The sequence below is a fragment of the Pristiophorus japonicus genome, chromosome 8 (genome assembly GCF_044704955.1).
Source record: "Pristiophorus japonicus isolate sPriJap1 chromosome 8, sPriJap1.hap1, whole genome shotgun sequence".
Taxonomy (NCBI): Eukaryota; Metazoa; Chordata; class Chondrichthyes; family Pristiophoridae; genus Pristiophorus; species Pristiophorus japonicus.
The window spans coordinates 178,259,661-178,280,896 of NC_091984.1; the positions used below are offsets into that span (position 1 = coordinate 178,259,661).

At 45.3% G+C, this 21,236-nt stretch overlaps 1 protein-coding gene across 3 annotated transcripts in view; it reads right to left on the minus strand.

Moving 5' to 3' along the window:
• Positions 1 to 738: 738 nt before the first annotated feature.
• The window catches only part of hira (histone cell cycle regulator a), a 115,771-nt gene continuing 95,273 nt past the window's right edge, over positions 739 to 21,236 (minus strand). For all 3 annotated transcript variants that reach the window (XM_070887589.1, XM_070887588.1, XM_070887590.1), the window contains 6 exons: positions 21,074 to 21,132; positions 13,940 to 14,045; positions 8,632 to 8,754; positions 5,033 to 5,196; positions 4,862 to 4,950; positions 739 to 1,613 (listed from right to left, as the gene is read on the minus strand). In XM_070887589.1, the coding sequence (XP_070743690.1) occupies positions 1,497 to 1,613; positions 4,862 to 4,950; positions 5,033 to 5,196; positions 8,632 to 8,754; positions 13,940 to 14,045; positions 21,074 to 21,132 (658 nt within the window). In that variant the 3' untranslated portion in view covers positions 739 to 1,496. The remainder of the gene's footprint in view (positions 1,614 to 4,861; positions 4,951 to 5,032; positions 5,197 to 8,631; positions 8,755 to 13,939; positions 14,046 to 21,073; positions 21,133 to 21,236) is intronic.

A 21,236-nucleotide genomic window follows, 5' to 3' on the forward strand; every position in this document is an offset into this window, starting at 1 on the left:
CGATTGTGTTTGCGATCGAGTTTCGGCACTCTCCCGACTCGTACACCACGCCCAGAGTACCAACAGCCCAAACCTGTTGGTGCAGCCCTGCCAGCAGTGGTAAGTACGAAAACCTACAAAAAGGTAAGTTGAAGTTTTTATTTTTTTTTGCAGCAATTATTTAGTTAAGGGTTTTGTAAATGTTTTTGGAATGTTTTATGGAATTTTTTTTTCCCCTCCAAAGGCCTCTCTTGCAATGCAAACGACCCCGGACTAAAGTTGCCGAAACTAGTGTTGTGTGTGAATAATCGCGGAACGCCTCCCTTATCGATCACCCCAAAGGCGGAAAGTTCAGCCTAAAAACAGTAGTGCGGAGAAAACAGTAATTTTCACATATCGCTACCGTTTTCCCCGAAAAATCCCAAATGACGAAAATCCAGCCCTTGGACTGCAGACCACTTACTGCAGTGTAAACGCAATCTTGACTAACTTGGGCTCCATGCAAAGTGCAAATTGCTTTACTGTGATTGTAAAGTTGGTGTGTGAACCCATTCTTAACCACTCTGCAATCCAGCTAGTGCAATCTGCACTGTTTGCCTAAACCCAGGACTCAGTAACACACAACAGGGATTATGGTTGTTTCTATGTGGGAGGTGCCTTCTCAGTGCCTTGCATGGAATGCTACATTTCTGCTGCTTATGACACATTTTTACCTGCAAATCAAAGAGGCTTCAATTCCAACAGAGAAAAGCAGAGATGCAATATTCTATCTTTATTTTATTAAAAAAAACAAAAAATTTGCCTGTATAAAGTTAAAAGGTACCAAAGGGCGGATTAAGTTTCTGTACATCTCCACCATGTCCATGGTCGCTCATTAGAATTTCTTTTTTCCCCATTCACACTTTTAACAATGACAGACAGTAAACAAATGTGTCATTTAGTACATCAGGCAAACAGAAAACTACACCATGAAAAGTCTGAACTCAGTAGTTCATCCTCTAACCGAGAAGACGCGAAGCCTGACAGCTTCCACGTCTGCAGCGCCCCTCCCTCTCCAAGAAAAGGAACGGTCAGTAAACTGCTGAGTGTCGTACAGCATTGGACTTGATAGCTTATAGTGGGCAAGGGCTGCAAGGTCACTCTATCTGGCCAGTGTCTGTTACACGTTGGATAGAGTCATTAAGCTTGGTCACTTGCAACCATTCTCTGGGTGGAGCATTGGCCCCCTAGTCGCTGATGTCCCGCAGTGCAGCCGCTAATCGTCTCCCGCGTGCACTGCACGGCCACTTGTTGTGAAGTGATGCATTCAGACCAGCGCGATCAGCAGCGTTGTTTCCATGAGCACGTCGTCGCCTGGAGCTGGCCAGCTTGGTGTAACAGAACACGGACTCTTCTCCCAGGTTGAACCCCAAATCCTCAAAAGTCCGACTCTCCCAAGCGGGGTCACCACTGGCCACAGCAAATCTCCCAGAGAACTATCACGGTCAGATTCTCATCAAAAAGCTGCTGGGTTAGTGCTACTTGTCTCTCAGGAGATCCAGCTGGTCCTGATACTCCGTGAACAGCCTCTGGAATCGGAGATTCTGTCCAATCACAGGAAGTATCTCCTTTAGCAGCTCTCTCTTCCGCAGTCCCTGCATAAGGAATGGAGAGATTTTTCAGGCAGAGGTTTAGGAACTAAAGCAGCATTGATCTTTGCATTACAAGAATGAGGGGGGGAAAATATGACAAAGCAATTACGAGGAGAGATTACACAAACTAGGATTGTATTCTCTGGAATTTAGAAGACTACGGGGCAATTTGATGAAAGTTTTCAAGATATAAATAGGAACTGATAGGGTAGAGAGTGAGTAACTGATTGTAGAATCTACAACTATGGGACATAGCCTAAAAATTAGAGCCAGATCTTTCAGGAGTGAAGTTAGGAATCACTTCTACATCACTCTTCCACAAACAGCAGTTGATGCCAAGTCAATTGTTAATTTTAAATCTGAGATTGACAGATTTTTGTTGAGCAAAGGTATCACTGGATATGGGGTCTATGGAGTTAGCTAGCTAACCAGGCATGATCGAATTGAACACAAAAGCAAAATACTGCAGATGCTCGAATCGGAAATATATACAGAAAATGCTGGAAATCGCAGCGGGTCAGGCAGCATCTGTGGAGCGAAAAACAGAGTTAACATTTCGGGTCGATGACCCTTCATCAGAACTGGCGAATGTTCGAAAGGAGCACATTCTTAAGAAGCACTGAAAGGGGGAGGGGAAGAACAGAAGGGAAGGTCTGTGATAGGGTGGAAGGCAGGACAGATTAGCAAGACAAAAGGGATGATGGGCCGAATTAAAATGGTAATGGCAGAAGTTAGAAAAAGGTTCATCTGGATCGGCGGAATAATGACCAGCTACCATTTGGAGACAAAGAGAGAGGAAAAAAAGAAGATTAAAAAATACAATGGTGGGCACTGGGGGGCAGGGGAGGAGGAAAGGGAGCTGTACCGATATCGAATTGAATATCGGAACAGGCTCAAGGGGCTAAAGGCCAACTCTTGTTCCTATGTTCCATATTGGCTAACCAGTGTCACTACTCATGGAGAAGACAGCAAGCTGCATCCTCATCTGTACCAAGGCCACCACTTCCTTTAATCCCCTCTGCCTTTTCCTTCACCCCCTTTCAAAAACTCCTCCTGCAGTATTCAATCCCCTGCCCACAGTAACATTGCAGACTGTAACACCCAGTTTTTCACACAGTAACACTGCAGGGTGCAACACCCAATCGCGCACTCACAGTAACACTCAATCGCCCACTCTTAGGGCCCAAGTTTCCACATGATTTGCGCCTGATTTTTTGGAGCAACTGGTGGAGAACGGACTATCTTAGAAATCGCAATTCTCCACATTTTTTTTTCTGCAGTTCTAGTCAGGTAGAACAGTTCTACTTTAGAACAGAATTTTTTCTTCAAAAGGGGGCGTGTCCGGCCACTGACGCCTGATTTCAAAGTTTCCACAGTGAAAACGTACTCCAAACTAACTTAGAATGGAGCAAGTGAAGATTTTTGTAGAACTGAAAAAACCTGTTCTACACATTAAAAAATCAGGCGCAGGTTACAAATTAGGCATCCAGAACGAGGTGGGGGGGGGGGGGGGAGGGGAGGGGGAAGGGAACTCATTAAATTCTACAATAAATCCTTATTTATACTTCTACAAATATTATACAAATAAATCCAACCTGAATAAACATTTATAAGCAAAGAAAAGATTAAATAAACCATCTTCCTACCTGTGTGAAAGTGCTTCAGGCACAGAGAATGCTGCAGTCAGCCTGAGGCGCCCATTCTTCCCATGGGGGGGGGGGGGGGGGGGGAAGAGAGGAGGCACCCTTTCTTTCCCGCTTGGGGGGGGGGGGGGGGCGCCCGTTCTTCCCGCGGGGGGGGGGGGGGGGTAAGGAGGCGCCCGTTCCTATCCTGCGGGGGGGGGAGCGGGGGTAGGAGGCGCCCATTCCTTTCCCGCGGGGGGAGGGGGGGGAAGGAGACAGTGAGAAGGCTGCAAGTGTTGATGTGCTGATGGCAATGTGCTTTTATTAAAAAAATGTTCAAAAATTAAACAGCTACAAAGAACTACAAAAATGGGCAAGTGCCAATGTTTTTTTCACACTGCGCATGCGCGAACGCTCCAACGCACACGCGCAGCGTTGCCGGCAGGAAAAAAACTAACTTAAATAGTACCCGCCCCCTCCCACTTACAAAATCGGCGCGAGTGTAGGCTCCGCCCCCCTGGGCGCCGCGCCAGGCAGACAAGGAGCTGCAGAACGCTCCAGAATCGCGATTTTTTTTTTAGGTGCCGTTTTAGGCGCGAAAAACGGGCGCCCAGCTCGGAGGGGCGCCCGTTTTTTATCGTGTGGAAAATTGGGCCGTTAATGCTGCAGCAGAACTGGTCAGCCAGTCCTTCAAAATGCATTGAGCCCTTCATCTGCCTTTTCCCTTTTAGGCAGCCTTTACAAGGAAAATATTGCAGGGACAAATGTGGATAAATAGAATAAATTAATTAATGGTCCATTTTTTGGAGAAATGATTCCCATATTCACTTGAAAGGATGAACTACGGGGGGGGGGATACGATTAAAAACACGTGTGCCAACTGATGGCAACTGCGACAGTGTACAGCATCTCCTTATCCAGAGATGAACCACGTTAATAAACCCAGGCTTCCTGGTGAAAAAGCCATGGCAGGAATCTTTCCTCTTCTCTCCATTCCTCTTCTCTCCATTCCTCATTCAAAATGTTCCCCTCTACCAAATTCACCAACATACAGGAGCACGGTTCCACAAACATCAGCAGAACTCGCAAGAGGCAACTCTTCATGTACAGCCTGCACGGGAGTTTCAACCATGGGGACGTTGCAGTCTTGACCTCGACGCCCACACATCTTTCCAGCAGGGTTAAAGGTAACCATCAGGAACAGGACCTCTGACTGATCTTTTCCCCTTCCGAGTCAAAGGTAATAGAGGTGAATTGTAACCCGCAACACGGCCCGCTGAGATCAGCTTACTCCGTACATGCACACGGGTTTCCTGGTCTGTGGATTCAGTATTACACTAGAGTGCAGCTGCTCACTGAACAAGAAAAGATAAAACTCAGAATGGTACACAGCAGCATTCTTGAAAATATGCAGATCGAATACAACTGTACAGCTTGCAACGTACTGGTCACATTCTCATTACGTATGGAAATAAACTTCAGTCTTACCCAAGTGTTTTACTGCTGTTATCACGCACTGAGGAATTGTGCCTGAAGTGTTAACTTTTCTTTCTTTAAGCTGCTGACTACATTTTTAGAAGTTTATTTTTATCCTGATTTTCTTGTTTATTTTTTATTGAAAGTGCTTACCAAGACAGTCGACTCCCACTGGCTACTGGAAGAGTGGTGCACAGGGCCCAGCAAATCTTTGCACAGCTCCCTTAAGCGAGGCTCAAATCCTGCAATCAGAAGCAACAGTCAGCAGGGTATCTGCGCATGAATCGAATCACCAAATCAAGGCGACACGAGAAACTCTCCTACCTTCATTTACTAAATAGCGGGTGTAGATGAGAAGCCAGTGACGGTATTCCTGGCTGGATTTTAGCGTCATTGCAGCCGCAACCTGATTCTCCAGATAAGCCAGCGTCGTCCCTCGTTGTAAGAAGTGGGGCATTGAGGAGAGTCGGGCAGCCTGGCGCCCAGCACTAGAAAATGCAAAGATTGGCTTTAAAGTACATCAGCAATGAAAGCACAGCCTTGGCCCAAAGTGAGCTTCAGTCACAGTAGCAACATCCTTTTACATAAAATTACATAGACTTTACAGCACAGAAACAGGTTTGTGTCGGTGTTTATGCTCCATACAAGCCTCCTCAGCATATCCAGTTATTCCTTTCTTCCTCATGTACTTCTCTAGCTTCCCCTTAAATGCATCTATGCTCTTTGCCTCAGCTACTCCACGTGGGAGCAAGTTCCAGATTCTAACCACTCTCTGGATAAATAAGTTATCCTTACTGGATTTATTAGTGACTGTCTTATATTCATCACCTTCAGTTTTGGACACGCAAGTGTCAAAATGTTCAATAACATTGAAAGTGTTATTGAAACACGTGGTACTTTCAGCCCGGATCACCCTGCAATCAATGCAGGCAGGAAAAAAAGTACGGAACACTGGGAGGGAGCAACTAATGAGGCTTGGTACAAGGTTGCGAGTGCTCCAACAATCTCCTAGTAAAGCATCCCTTTGGAATGAGTGACCATAGCATGGTTGAATTTCAAATTCAGATGAAGGGTGAGAAAGTTGGACCTCAAACCAGCCAAATAAACTTAAATAACAGAGACTACAAAGGTACAAGGGCAAAGTAGGCTAAAGTGGACTGGGAAAATAGATTAAAGTGTAGGATGGTTGATGAACAGTGACGTACATTTAAGGAGATATTTCATAACTCTCAAGAAAAATACATTCCAGGAAAGAGGAAAGGGTGTAAAAGAAAAGATAGCCATTCGTGGCTAACTAAAGAAATAAAGGACAGTATCCAATTAAAAATAAGGGCATACAAAGTGGCCAAAACTAGTGGGAGGACAGAAGACAGAAGCTTTTAAAAGCCAGCAAAGAATAAACTAAAAAACTGATTAAGAAAGGGAAGGTAGACTATGAAAGTAAACTAGCACGAAATATAAAAACAGATAGTAAGAGTTTCTACAAGTATATAAAAAGGAAAAGAGTGGGTAAAGTAAATGTTGGTCCCTTAGAGAACAAGACCAGGGAATTAGTAATGGGGAACATGGAGATGGCAGAAATTCTGAACAAATATTTTGTATCAGTCTTTGCGGTAGAGGGCACTAAAAAAATATCCCAACAGTGGATAGTCAAGGGGCTATGGAGGGGCGGGGGGGGGGGGGGAGGAACTTAACAATCACTAAGGAGGTGGTACTCAATAAGATAATGGGGCTAAAGGCTGACAAGTCCTGTAATTTATCAAAATTCCCTGGATTCTGGTGAGGTCCCAGCAGATTGAAAAACTGCAAATGTAACACCCCTATTTAAAAAAGGGTCAGACAAAAAAAACAGGAAACTATAGACCAGTTAGCCTGACATCCTTGGTTGGGAAAATGTTAATTAAATGTTTATTAAAGAAGTTGTAGCAGGACATTTGGAAAAGCATCATTCAATCAGGCAGAGTCAGCATGGAGTTATGAAGTCATGTTTGACAAATTTGCTGGAATTCTTTGAGGATGTAATGAACAGGGTGGACAAAGGGGAACCAGTGGATATGGTTTATTTGGACTTCCAGAAGGCATTTGACAAGGTGCCACATAAAAGGTTACTGCACAAGATAAAAGTTCACGGGGTTGGGGTAATATATTAGCATGGATAGAGGATTGGCTAACTAACAGAAAATCGGGATAAATGGTTCATTCTCGGGTTGGCAATCAGTAACTAGTGGGGTGCCGCAGGGATCAGTGCTGGGACCCCAACTATTTACAATCTATATTAACGACTTGGATGAAGGGACCGAGTGTAACGTAGCCAAGTTTGCAGGTGATACAAAGACGGAAGGAAAAGCAATGTGTGAGGAGAACACAAAAAACCTGCAAAAGGACATAGACAGGCTAAGGGAGTGGGCAAAAATTTGGCAGATGGAGTATAATGTTGGAAAGTGTGGGGTCATGCACTTTGGCAGAAAAAAAATCGAAGAGGAAGTTAGTATTTAAATGGAGAAAAATTGTAAAGTGCTGCAGTACAGCAGGACCTTGGGGTCCTGGTGCATGAAACACAAAAGGTTAGTATGCAGGTACAGCAAGTGATAAGGCCAATGGAATCTTGATCTTTATTGCAAAGGGGATGGAGTATAAAAGCAGAGAAGTCTTGCCACAGTTATACATGGTATTGGTGAGGCCACACCTAGAATACTGCGTACAGTTTTGGTTTCCATATTTAAGAAAGGATATACTTGCTTTGGAGGCAGTTCAGAGTAGGTTCACTAGGTCGATTCCGGAGATGAGGGGGTTGACTTATGAGGAAAGATTGAGTAGGTTGGGCCTCTACTCATTGGAATTCAGAAGAATGAGAGGTGATCTTATCGAAACGTATAAGATTATGAGGGGGTTTGACAAGGTGGATGCAGAGAGGACGTTTCCACTGATGGGGGAGACTAGAACTAGAGGGCATGATCTTAGAATAAGGGGCCGCCCATTTAAAACTGTGATGAGAAGGAATTTCTTCTCTCTGAGGGTTGTAAATCTGTGGAATTCGCTGCCTCGGAGAGCTGTGGAAGCTGGGGCATTGAATAAATTTAAGACAGAAATAGACAGTTTCTTAACCGATAAAGGAATAAATGGTTTATGGGGAGCGGGCAGGGAAGTGGACCTGAGTCCATGATCGAATCAGCCATGATCATATTAAATGGCGGAGCAGGCTCAAAGGGCCGTATGGTCTACTCCTGCTCCTATTTCTTATGTTAAGTTCTTATGTAGTACAAAGTTTTGACGGGACATATTTGTCCAATTCCCAGATTTTCTCAGCTGTGGTAGAGAAAATAGAGAATGGGGCAGTGCCGCAGATCTCATGCTCCCTAAAAATGGGGATGTGCCTTATATGTCAGTGTTGTTGAACAAGCCTAGGACGCTGGACCCGGTGAGTATAAAACCATAGCTCTCAGTTGCACAACACTGTGGGTAGGAGCGGGGCAGGGTGTGGGGGTTAGTGTTTTGTGCAGGGCAGGACGTCACCAGGTACTCCAACCGTAACCACCGAGAACAGACCAAAAACTCTCTCTCAATACAAATGCATAAACAATATTTTGACTTGGAGTGACAGAAAATAAAAGCACAGCACCAACCATGCAATATTCTTTTGTGTCCTATTGCACAGCTTGCTGTGGTGCTAGATCCCTTCAGGAATCTGCTGCTGGCTTTACAGTTCCGTGAATTGTAAGCACGTGTGTGCGCAATGTAGATCAAACTGCAAACCATTTCAATCTCAATGGAGTGAACCATGGGGAATAAAAGTGAGCACTCTTGCGGAAAATATATTGGAATAATTGTGCTAAATCAGCAACTTCTGTAAATGAATTCAAACAGTTCGGTGCAACTTGACCCTTTATCCCACTGATGGACGGATCAACAATTCTGACACTTACTTTATCCCACAGCCCTGCACTGTAGCCAGGGGACCCGAGCACAACATGGCCTCCTGAGAAGTTAAACAACTGCGGTAATCCGCACACTGAACCAGCGAATCCTGCTTATCCGAGATCAAATTCCTGAAAAATAAAGCAATCCACATGAGACAAAAGGCCTGAAGGAGGACGACGAAGGACTGCCCACATCTTCCCTCATTTGGTGTCAGATCATTGCAAATTCGCAAAGAATCAGAAGCTTCAGCCACATCAAATAGATCACTGCATAGGATTCTGCCCTCCGCCTGTATAATGTAGTTGTATTATTTTTCCTTTAATGAATAACCAGGCAGTAATGTTAACTTTGTCATCTCACTGGGACCTATCCTGGGTTGTAGTATATCAGGGTCCTACACTGAGTTGCATCAATACTTATTTGATTGTCCCATGGAAGGCCTGGTCCTATGTATTTTCTGTCAACTTATCACAGAATACTGACAGCCCTGGAGTATAGTCTGGGTCTTAAGAACGGAGTACGGCGGCAATACAGGAATTTTCATTCTAATTATGTGAGACCCAAGCACTACACTCCGATTTATCTGGTCTTCTCTTTTCCTCTTTTCAAGCTTGGTAGTGACCTGCTCCAGGGACATCAACAATTCACTTTGGGGATGGGGACACATACACCCAATTACATGAAAATGAATCTGCTCCTTTAACCCACACTGATCAGAACAGTCAGCAGGTCCCACTTCCAACTGGAATGACGTGCAAATTCAAACTGGCAAACATTTCATGGCAGCTACCGGACACCTTCATTGACAGGTTGTTTTAAATAGACTTCCCGTCCTGTACTTTAACAAAACTTGAAAAATCCTGCTAGGGTTTCCTATCGTTGATGCGGGTTGAAACCCAGCTAATGCTGCCCCGTTAAATGTTAGTAATTGTTTTCAACTATCTAGAATAAAAACAATTATTTAATGGCAAATACACGCTGTACAGATAAAAGACAGTTCAGCCCCGACATGGTCAACTTATTTGCAGACAATAATCCAATAATATTCAGCATTAGACACCTTTGGAAGAGGCCATGCATGGATTTGTGTCTGTACATTATGGGATGTATGCAGCCGCACAGTATGGTGGTCCTTCCTCTGTGCGCATCCGGAGTGGCGCAACTGTGCAGAAAGGCCGGTTTGTTATCTTCACAAACAGCACCAGTACTCTGCCCGCAAAATAGATTGTTTTTACCAAGGGGAACTCCCAAGCATACAAAATATCTAAATATGATTTAAAAAACTACAATATGCTATTTATGAACTGTCTGTGCTGGGCTGTCTGCTTTAAAGTACAGGCAGTTTGGTTACATTTCCCCAGTTAATCAAATCAGTTAAATTGGATTCAGTCAGTCAGATATTTTCAGACTGGCTTAGGTTTATTAATCACAAGATTCACAGAATACGTATTAAAATGGTAAACAATGCATTAAAAAAAATCTGCTTAAAGAAGCCTAAACGGGGGATTTGTTCCGATCGTTCTCACACCACTCGAGGAATTGGGCTGTGCCCACGATGCAATGTACACTGAAGAGCTACAGCACAAACGTTCCTACTGAGGAGGATTGGGCCGAAAGCAGCCCGTCACCCGGGAAGGAGGGGGCTTTCTTCCTAGTGAAATGGTCATGGTTTCACTCACTGGTCTGTCCATCATTGCCCTCGGGGGCACCAATTTGCATCGAGTCTCTGAATCCAAATCAGTGATCAAAAGAGAATTGGATATATACTTGGAAATGATAACAATTTGTAGGACTTTCGGGAAAATGCCGGGGAATGGGGCTAATTGGATAGCTCTTTCAAAGAGTCGGCACAGGCATGATGGGCTGAATGGCCTCCTTCCATGCTGTAAGATTCTACGATGTAAATTAGAAACTGTAGTGGTCCCAATACCAATCTCTGGAATGCACACCCCCCCGCCCCAATATAACTCCTCCAACAAGTTATATTGCCACCTTCTCTGTTACTAACTCATATCAAGGGTTGCTACATTCACTATCCCACATTATAGCATTACAGACATCACTAAGCATACACAATGCACTATTTTATAAACAAAAGATGATGGGTCTCAGTTTACCTAAATTAAATTGCCAGTGCCATGTGTTTAATGGCAGCATTTTAAACTGCCCTCCCCACTTACTAATCCTGTGATCACTGAAATTACAACAAGAAAGGAGGCCATTCAGCAAATTATGCCTATGCCAGTGGTAGGCCTCCTCAAAGCATGGTAGCTATCTACTCCAATCCAATTTCCTGCTCTTTCTCTCTATCCTTGAATACGTTTTTATCTTCCAACGGTTTATCCAATTCCCATCGTAAGTGCCAGGAGTGATTTGGCGTAAGAACATAAGGACATAAGAAATAGGAGGAGGAGTAGTCCATACGGCCCCTCAAGCCTGTCCCGCCATTCAATAAGATCATGGCTTATCTTGGCCTCAACTGCACTTTGCTGTCTGTCCTCCATAACCCTCGACTCCCCTATAATTGAAGAATCTGTCTATCTCAGCCGTGAATATATTCAATGACCCAGTCTCCACAGCTCTCTGGGGTAGACAATTCCAAAGATTCACAACCCTGAGAAGAAATTCCTCCTCATCTGAGTCTTAAATGGGCAACCCCGTATTCTGAAACTATTGAAAAAGCCCTGCTGGCTCGGAGACAAGGACTCGGCTCCCAACGTTATGTGGGGCGGGGTCAGGCGCGGTAGATGTTTGGCTTTGAAGCCAGGCCTTGGCGAGCCAGATTGAATCCATTGGCGGGTCCGATACGGCCCCTGGTGAGGCTCACCTCATGCAAGCAGGTTGGAAAGGGGGGATATGCCGATTGGGTGGGAAAGTAGAGTTGAAGTCAAAGATCAGCAATGCTCTTATTGAATGGCAGAGCAGGCTCGAAGAGCTGTATGGCCCATGCCTGCTGCTAATTCTTATGTTCTTATGTGATGGAAACAGGCTATTGTGTGAAGAATATTTTGAGGGAGCCAACCAGGTTGGCTTCAGTCTCCTGACGTGTAGTTGAAGAAACTTCTTTTCACCCATGACTTGATGAGAGATAACAGTGGGACAACAGCAATGGTGGTTGAGAGGTCAAGGATGGTGGCGACAAGAAGGTACAGCATTCCCAGGAATAATGTTACCAATGGGCAGGATGTGCTGGCTACATCACGACAGGTGACTGATGGCAAAGGACAAGAGTGACAATTATAACACAGGAGCACTGTATGGAACCCTCTCTTTCCTTCCCTTTACTGACCCACAACAACCCGCATGTCACTACCCCCCACCCATGCCATGCAGTTATTTGTTCCTCTAATTTAAAAAAAATGCAAACTGTGCCTATCCGCAGAGTGTCAGGCGAGGGTCAGGAAACGCAATGTTTCCTGGCCCATCTTTATTTCTTCCCAAGCCTCCCCTGTCTCCCATCATCATCATCATAGGCAATCCCGCAGAATCGAGGAAGATTTGCTTCCACTCTAAAAGTGAGTTCTTAGGTGGCTGAACAGTCCAATACGAGAGCCACAGTCTCTGTCACAGGTAGGACAGATAGTCATTGAGGGTAAGGGTGGGTGAGACTAGTTTGTCGCACGCTCTTTCCGCTGCCTGCGCTTGATTTCTGCATGCTCTCAGCGATGAGACTCGAGGTGCTCAGCGCCCTCCAGGATGCACTTCCTCCACTTAGGGCGGCCTTTGGCCAGGGTCTCCCAGGTGTCGGTGGGGATGTTGCACTTTTTCAGGGAGGCTTTAAGGATGTCCCTGTAACGTTCCCTCTGCCCACCTCTGGCTCGTTTGCCGTGAAGGAGTTCCGAGTAGAGCGCTTGGCTCCCAGCTAAGCAACACCTCAATTTTAAAATTGTTACACTTGTTTTCAAATCCCTCCATGACCTCGATCCTCCAAATCCCTGTAACTTCCTCCACCCCCACAACCCCGAGGTTATTGCGCTCCTCTAATTCTGACCTCTTCCACATCCCCAATTTCAGTCGCTCCACCGTTGGTGGCCGTGCCTTCAGCTGCCAAGGCCCTAAGCTCTGGAATTCCCTTTGTAAACCTATCTCTCCTCTAAGACGTTCCTTTTTGACCAAGCTTTTGGTCACCAGTCCTGATATCGCCTCATGTGGCTCGGTGTCAAAATTTGATAAAGCTTCTGTGAAGGGCCTTGGGACATTTTACTACGTAAAAGGCACTATTTAAACGCACGTTGCTGTTGCTCCAACTGAATCCTGGTCTCGCCAGAATGTCTGAACCCCTTGCTCTTCTTGGGAAAGCCCCCTCTGTGCGCGCCCCCCCCACCTCATTCATTGCAATTCCCCTCCAGTGTTGTGGCTCTGCTCCCAGCTGATAAGAACATAAGAAATAGGAGCAGGAGTGGGCCATTTGGCTCATCGAGCCTGCCCCGCCATTCAATAAGATCATGGCTGATCTGATCATGGACTCAGCTCCACTTCCCCGCCTGCTCCCCATAAACCTTTACTCCCTCATCACTCAAAAATCTTCGCCTAAATATATTCAAAGACCCAGCCTCCACAGCTCTTTGGGGCAGAGAATTTCATAGATTCTCTCAGAAGAAATTCCTCCTCATCTCAGTTTTAAATGGACAGCTCTTTATTCTGAGACTATGTCCCCTAGTTTTAGATTCCCCTATGAGTGGAAATATTCTTTCTACATCCACCTTGTCGAGCCCCCTCATTATCTTATATGTTTCGATGTCCATGACTGATCTTTGTGATGATGTTCAGCCATGAACTCATTGAATGGCGGTGCAGGCTAGAAGGGCCGAATGGCCTACTCCTGCACCTATTTTCTATGTTTCTATGTTTCTATGTAACAGCCAGAGTGCCTTTTCAATTTAAAGGAGAACTCTATGGGTAAACTGTGCCCAAAGTAATACAGATGCAACATAAAAAAATGCTGTTATTCTTGGTGCAAAATAAGTCCTCCAACGTTGTATACAATTTATTTCCTGTCCTATGCCCATTTTCTTGCTCTTTGTATCCCTCAGCGAAGCAATTCTGACTAATAATGTTATTGGTGCTCAAATTGCTCAACTAGATTAAATAGCAGTCTATATTTTCCTCCCTTCCCCAATACACACAGGATAATAAGCAGGAATTCTCATTGCCTTTACTGACTCAGCACGCTGAAACATTATGGCCTCTGTAATTTCACTTTTCTTTAACCTAATGATCGCTTGCAACTCTGCTGCGTCAAATTTACTGGATTAATGCCGGAGTTACCCTTTAATAAAAAAAACCTCGACCAATCAAACTTTCATTCCTTACCACGTGCAGAGGGAGGTATTGAAGCAGTATGACTTGCCATTGGACAGAGTGACCACCGGGACACCGTGGTGTGTAAGCAGCGATTGCGTTATAGTGGTATCGTTACCTGTGAACAAAACACAAGAGTATATTAAAGCTGAGCCACAGATTGCATCAGATTATACAGATTCCAGCATTAGGGACTACACCACATCCTGTAATACAATAACCATGGTCAGGGATGTGAGTGCATTCTGTGATATAGCACTCTACGACAGGGATTAGAGTGCATTCTATAATACAGCACCCCTGGTCTGGGATTACAGTGCATTCTGTAATAAGCACCTTTGGTCTAGGATAACAATAAATTATGTAATATAGCAGCTTTGTTCAGTGATTGGAGTGCATTCTGTAATACAGCACCCTGTGTCAAGGATTACAGTATCTAATAATATAGCACCCGACAGTGATGGTATCACATAGATTCTAAATGGTATCGGCTTTATTTAGCCACAGCATCATATAGTGTACAAGGGTTCAAATCCACATACTACTACTGCCTTATACCATTTCCCACTATAGCATATAGCAAGTAACAACAATGTAGCTTCACTTTTACAGCTAGTGTTCAATTTGAAAGTGAGACCATTTCAGCTAAGAAAGGGGTCACAGCAAGAACACAAACAAAATCAAACCAAATAGATAGTTTTATTTTATGGAGACGATTGTTGACAGTTAAAAATAAGTTGTAGGTAAAACAATTTATATTTGGCAAAACACTGGCATTCAACGAGCCACTGGGCATTATCATGGAATATCACAGCACAAAAGGAGGCCATTCAGCCCATTGTGCATGCACTGGCTCGCTGAAAGAGCTATGTAATTAGTCCCACTTCCCCGCTGTTCTTCCATAGCCTTGCAAAAAAATTTTCAAGTATATATCCAATTCCCCTTTGAAAATTAATGTGGAATCTGCTTCCACCACCCGTTCAAGCAGCGCATTCCAGATCATCATAGCTCGCTGCGTGAAAACAGTCACATCTCCACTCGGCTTCTTTTGGCAATGATCTTAAATCGGTCTCCTCTGATTACCTACTCTCCTTCCAGTAGAAATATTTTCTCCTTATTCTCTATGAATACCCTTCATAATTTTGAACTATTATTGTGGTGTATGTAGCACACAAATCACTGACTCCACACGGTCTGGTGTAAGTCTAACTGCTGTGACCTTCGTCCTTTATTGTTCAGCTCCAGAGTGCCTCCCAGGTGTGGTGGTCAGCCTTATATAGCCCTTGTTACAGGTACTACCAGGGTTTCCCACCGCAGCGCCCTCTGTGGTATGGCATAGTACTTACAATACATTTAAGGTACTGGGACGATACACACATCATTACATAACATCACACTTGTCCAACAGAAGGCAGGTGGGCATAGACAGTGCGTTAGTATGGTACATTTTATCTGGTACATTAACTGGTTATTGACTGGTACCGGAACCTTGATTTCCTTGTTAGCCGTTATCATTAATTGTAATTCATCCATTATTTTACACAAATACAGTGGCCATTCAGCATAAAAAAAAAGTAATTATTATAAATTCACTCTCTCACATTAACATAGCTCATTTTAGACTCGCTTTGCCAAACACAAGTCCTTTGTGGGGACCACCTCTTTGTAAGGCCCTTTTAAGACTCCCGGGTGCATTTCCTCTTTAAGGCGCCATCTTTGATGCAGAAGGATTCCACGAGGCTTCTCCTTGGGCGCCGCCATCTTTGATGCTCTGGAGCTCCGACACGATGCCGCCGCCATCTTCTTCTCCACCGCTCCGAATGCCCTCCGCCGTCACAGCCTCCGCTCCCCTCTGCTGCCACCTGACTTGCCGCCTCTCCTGCGGCCACCGTGGCCTCTCCAGCGGCCGCACTTGCCGCGTTCCCCGCGGCCTCCCCTGCGGCTGCCATGGCCGCCGACCCCCAGCTGCTGCCGACGCTACCAGCTCCTCTGCGGGGCCCTTCCGAACCGCCGGCCCCTGGATCCCTCAGCCCCGCCGGCTCACTCCCTCCCCCCCCCACTAGGCCCCTCTGTGCAGGGCTGCTTGCCTGTGAGGGCTGGGGCTGCAGGGTCTCTGTGTGAGGTCCGGGGCTGGGACTTGCCTGTGGGTGGATTGAGGCTGCAGTTCCAGCTCGGTCGCCGCTGCTCTCTGGGGACCCGGGGCACGGCAGCACCCCAGGGAGCAGCAGCCTGTGGAGGAATGAAGTCTTCCCAGCTCCCACGGACCGTCCCCATCCACCTCCGGCCGAGGAACGTCGGCCCATCGCCTGCAACGACCCACAAAGGTAAAGCGTGCGTCTCGTCCCCGTGAGATACCTGCACCATCGCTCTGCCGAGAACAGGTATTAGTTCCCTGGTGTAGGTACGCAGCTTCGCCGTGACCAGGACCAGCTTGGGTCGTGCAGCTGGGTTAATCCACAGTTTATCAAAAGTTCTCCGACTCATCAACGACGGACCCGAGCCCGTGTCCACTTCCATACTCACTGGGACTCCGTTGATTTTTACTTCACTTATCACTGGGGGCGAATCGTCGGTGCACGTATACAGTCCAAGCACCTCATCTTCTTCTAACCTGCTCCTCGCTGAACAGTGGATCATCCCCCATCTCCTCAGCCACATGGTGAGTCAGATTTCTTTTACACATGGTGGCCTTTAACGTGGCAGGTATTGCACGTATACTCCGCAAACCTGCACCGGTGAGCCCCATGGCTTCCTCAACAGCGCCAGCATGGTGCTGCTTGATTGGCCCCCCTCTGTGGACTCTGAGCTCCAGGATCCCGAGGTCCGTGCTCTCTGCCCCGGGCAGAGCCACGTTCTGCAGTTTTGTCCGTGGTGGGCGCTATCCTGTGGACAGTGCCTGCCGGGTTCGAGACTGTGTGGATTATTTGCTTGGTGCTGCAAGTCGAGGTCATATGTGCCCGGCTGATGGCGATGGCCTTTGTCAGAGTGACTGTGGGTTCCGTGGCCAGCAGCTTGTGAAGGAGGCCCTTCGTGGCCAATCCCCATAACGAAAATGTCCCGCAAAGCCTCGTCAAGGTGTGCCCCAAAATCACACGGCGCCGCGAATCTCCTGAGGTCCGGAGCATATTTGGTGACATCCTGGCCCTCAGATCTGCAGTGATGGTAACATTTGTATCTGGCCGTGAGGATGCTCTCCTTCGGTTTCAACTGGTCACGAATGAGTTCAGTCAGCTCCTCGTATGACTTGTCCCTGGCGCTCCCAGGTGCCAGAAAATTCCTGACGAGACAGTAAACCTCATCTCCACAACTGGAGAGCAATATCGCCTTACGCTTCTCTCTCATTACGTATGTGTCCTCCGTCAGGTCATTTGCTGTGAAGTAGTACTCGAGCCTTTCCATAAAGGCCGCCCAATCATTGCCCACGGTAAAATCCATTAGCGAGCCCAGAGTAGCCATGGTTGCGTGGAGTTGGTCCGCTTCCTCGTTGCCAATGTGGTGTATGTAGCACACAAATCACTGACTCCACACGGTCTGGTGTAAATCTAACTGATGTGACCTTCGTCCTTTATTGTTCAGCTCCAGAGTGCCTCCCAGGTGTGGTGGTCAGCCTTATATAGCCCTTGTTACAGGTACTACCAGGGTTTCCCACCGCAGCGCCCTCTGTGGTGTGGCATAGTACTTACAATACATTTAAGGTACTGGGACGATACACACATCATTACATAACAATTATAATCTCCCCTTAACCTTCTCTGCTCTAAGGAGAACAATTCCAGCTTCTTTAGTCTTGGCACATAATTTGCAATGACATACTGTGTAATCTGTACCCAGGGAAGGATTGGCCTTTTCACTGAAAATGCCAAGAGGTGGATGCTTCAGTGGGCATCCTTTCCAAACGCAAAATCATTTCTGAAGTAAGAAGTCAAATGTTGTCCTGAGACACAAAAACATACAGACACTGGAATTTATGGAAAGTTTCAGAGTTCAGGGTTTTGCTCTCAGGACTACTACAAATACTAAAAACCAAAGTGGCTGTTGGGAAAGTGACCAAGGGTCTTTAGGTGTGTGCCTGTGGCATGGTGTAGGGCACTTAAATGTGCTGGAGAAGAATGTTCGTGGAATTGACCCCTCCCGTGAACATAGAGGCTTTGTATTTCTTAGTAAAGATTTACTAATTGTTCCAAAATAAGTGTTTCTTTTGTTACGATGTGTAGTTGCTGTTGTAATGTAGGAAATGCAGCAGACATTTTGCTCACAGCAAGGTCCCTCAAACAGCAACAAGATAATAATCAGATAATCTGTTTTCGCGATGTTGGTTGAGGGATAAATATTGGCCAGAACACCGGGCTCTCTCTGCTCCGGAGGTAGGGATTGGACTGTTGGAATGTCTCATTTTAGATCCGGCAAGTAGAAATGCCAGCTAGCAATCTTTGGGAACAGTGAGCCATGAGATGATGGCGAACCAGGGGGCTCGGGCTCAAAGCCTGGTGAACTTCAGCAATTCAAAAGCCTGCTGATTAACCGTGACTCGATGGGGAAATGTGTTTGCTTTTCTTGAGCTTCATTTGGCTGCTTGGAAACAGATGCACAGGAAAAGACAACAAGGAACCGAGACTGCACTGACAGAAAAAGACATAATCATTTTATTTTAAGTTGGCAAAGCCCCCGGTCGGGTTTCAGTACAAACCAGGTGCAACTGACAAACAGCCCAGGGAAGATTCAATGTTTGCATTTTATAATTTACAGGAAATTATTAAAAAATATAATTAAAAAGCAGATTTATGGTAAAGGCTATATTTCGGTTATCTGTAGTTAAGGGACTAGGGATATACTGGAAGGAGTTGCGCACTAATTCATCCCGATTATCTAGCACTTGAACTACACATCTGTTAGTCTGAACAGATCACCCAAAGGCAAGAGAGGAGATGATAATCAATGCATTTTCTATGTTTGGACAGTTCAAAGCTGTACACTGCTATCAACAGTATGACAAATAGTTTCCAGATATTCTCAGGTAACAAGTGCCATTCTTTATACTGGAGACCCAGTTCAGTGAAAGGGCATCTTATTCCTATCTGCTCTGTTCAATCATATTCACTGTGTCGACTCCCGTACAAGTACAGTGCTGGAGTAAAATGGAACAATTTACTGCTGTCTAGTACTGGAAGGCTCACGCATGTCCCAGCATTAACTCCTGTACACATACAGTTGCACCAGAGCAAAAGAGCAATTTGTTCCCTTCTGGTACTATCAGGTGCCATTCTCCTGGTAACAACTTCTGTACTGTCACTAGCGGAGGTTCTGGCTAAACTATAGGAAATAAACAAATTTTTTTTTTTTTTTTTTTTTTTAAAAGAACAAATTGTTTTGCTGCTGAATAATCCTGTAGATTAACAGGGTTATAATTACACAGTTGATGATAAATGGTTGTGTAGTTTCCTGGTGTGGATGTGGATTGCAGTGTCTGCACACTTCATACGGCTTCACTCCACTGACTGGCGTCGATTTGGGCAGGACAGAAATGGTTATCTCAAGGATTGTTTCAGTTCCATGAGAATGTGGCAGCAGATCCCTACAAACAAGGTCAAAAGTGAATCCACACAGAGTTGTGACAATGTGGAACGCAGTACCCCAGAAGGCCATAGATACTCAATCAATTGAGTTCATAAGGGCAAAAGATACCAACTTGTGCCAATATGAAAATTTTTGTCTTTTCTTTTTGATTGCTAGAGTTAGAATCTAAGCTTCTCTCTTTCACGAAGTTATAAAATGACCGAGAGACAGTCTGCAGGAAAAGTGGCTGACAAAAAGAAACTTCAGGATGCTGACCTTGACACATGAATAAGGAACCAAGTTTTATTTCATAAGGGACTATTCAACTCTGAACTGTTTCCGATCCAAAATATTTCCCATCACAAATACCACTTACTTCTGCAATACTGTCCACATTTTCCCCTACCTCAGCCTTTTTTGCTGCTGAACCCTAATGTACACTTTTGTCTCCAGGATTGGTGACTCCAATGATCTCTGCCATAAACTCCAACTTGTCCAAAACTCTGTCACTTGAATCCTGCCCACATTAAGTCCCACTTGCTCATATCTCTGCTCTGCTGACCGCACCCCGGTTCCCCCAACACAGTAAGTTCAAAACCCTTGTCCTCGTCTTTAAGCCCCTCCATGGCCTTTCCCACCTTCCATCTCTGGAACTTAAATCAGCCCTATTTACCATGCCAAATATGTTTCTCTGACTCTGGCCTTTTATGAATCACCATACCCCTTTCTTTGCCCCACTGCCTTTAGCTGCCTGGGTTCTATTCTCTAGAAATCCACTGTTAAACCTCTCAGCTCGTTCATCTCTCTCTCCACCTTTAAAACCCGTCTCTTCAACCAAGTTTTTGGTTACTCCTCCTAAGTGCTCTATTTCTAGCTCAGTGTTCCTTTCCTTTACTGTGAAGTAATGTAGGAAATTCTTTATGTTAAAGGCGCTATATAAATACATATTGCTGTATCTGTTGTTAATGACTAGGGTAACTTGTGGAAACTGGGCCCAGCCTTAAAGATGACAGCAAATGTCAAAAAGAGCCTAAATTGTAAATTACTTAAGAGGGAAGGGTACGAAAAGATGTAGAGAAATGCACAGGAAACTGGGATTAAAAAAGATGAAGAACAGCTATAGCTAAGAAAAAAAGCACAGCAGGATTAATGGACCGAATGGTCTACCCCTGGTCCAAATTAAACTGCAATTTTACATCAGTTAGAAGGGCTGTATGGATATGAAACACTAACATGATTGGTCAGCAGTCTGAGTTGGGGCTAGAACCCTTTTGGCGAACTCTGCACCACACTGGGCAAGTGCTACAACACACCAGGAAATTAGAGATGTTCATGTATCTGAATTCGTCACAGTATTTCAAGTAAATGAGATTCCAGAAGGAGGCAAAATATTCAAATTAACCAAAAGGGTTGCAAGAATGTGGAATGCAGTGTGCCAGATGTGATCGGATTACAAACTAAAAGCGTCAGTTGATGGTCGGGGAAGAAACATGGAAGGAGTCTCTACTAAAGATTCACGATTGGTCTCACACCCCTGCCTTTGCAGTTAGTGCATGAACAGTGCGTGAGTAAATACAAATTAAAGCCCAGTACCTGATAATATAGTGATTAGAGACTCATCCTTGACCAACACAGTCTGCTTCTTTGCATCCCTGGAGAAACAAAGAAACATGGAATACAATTGAAGTCGTCTCCAGTTTGACCACAGAAATCAGCACGGTGCAGTAGCAGTGAGCGTCAATAACCCCCAACAGCG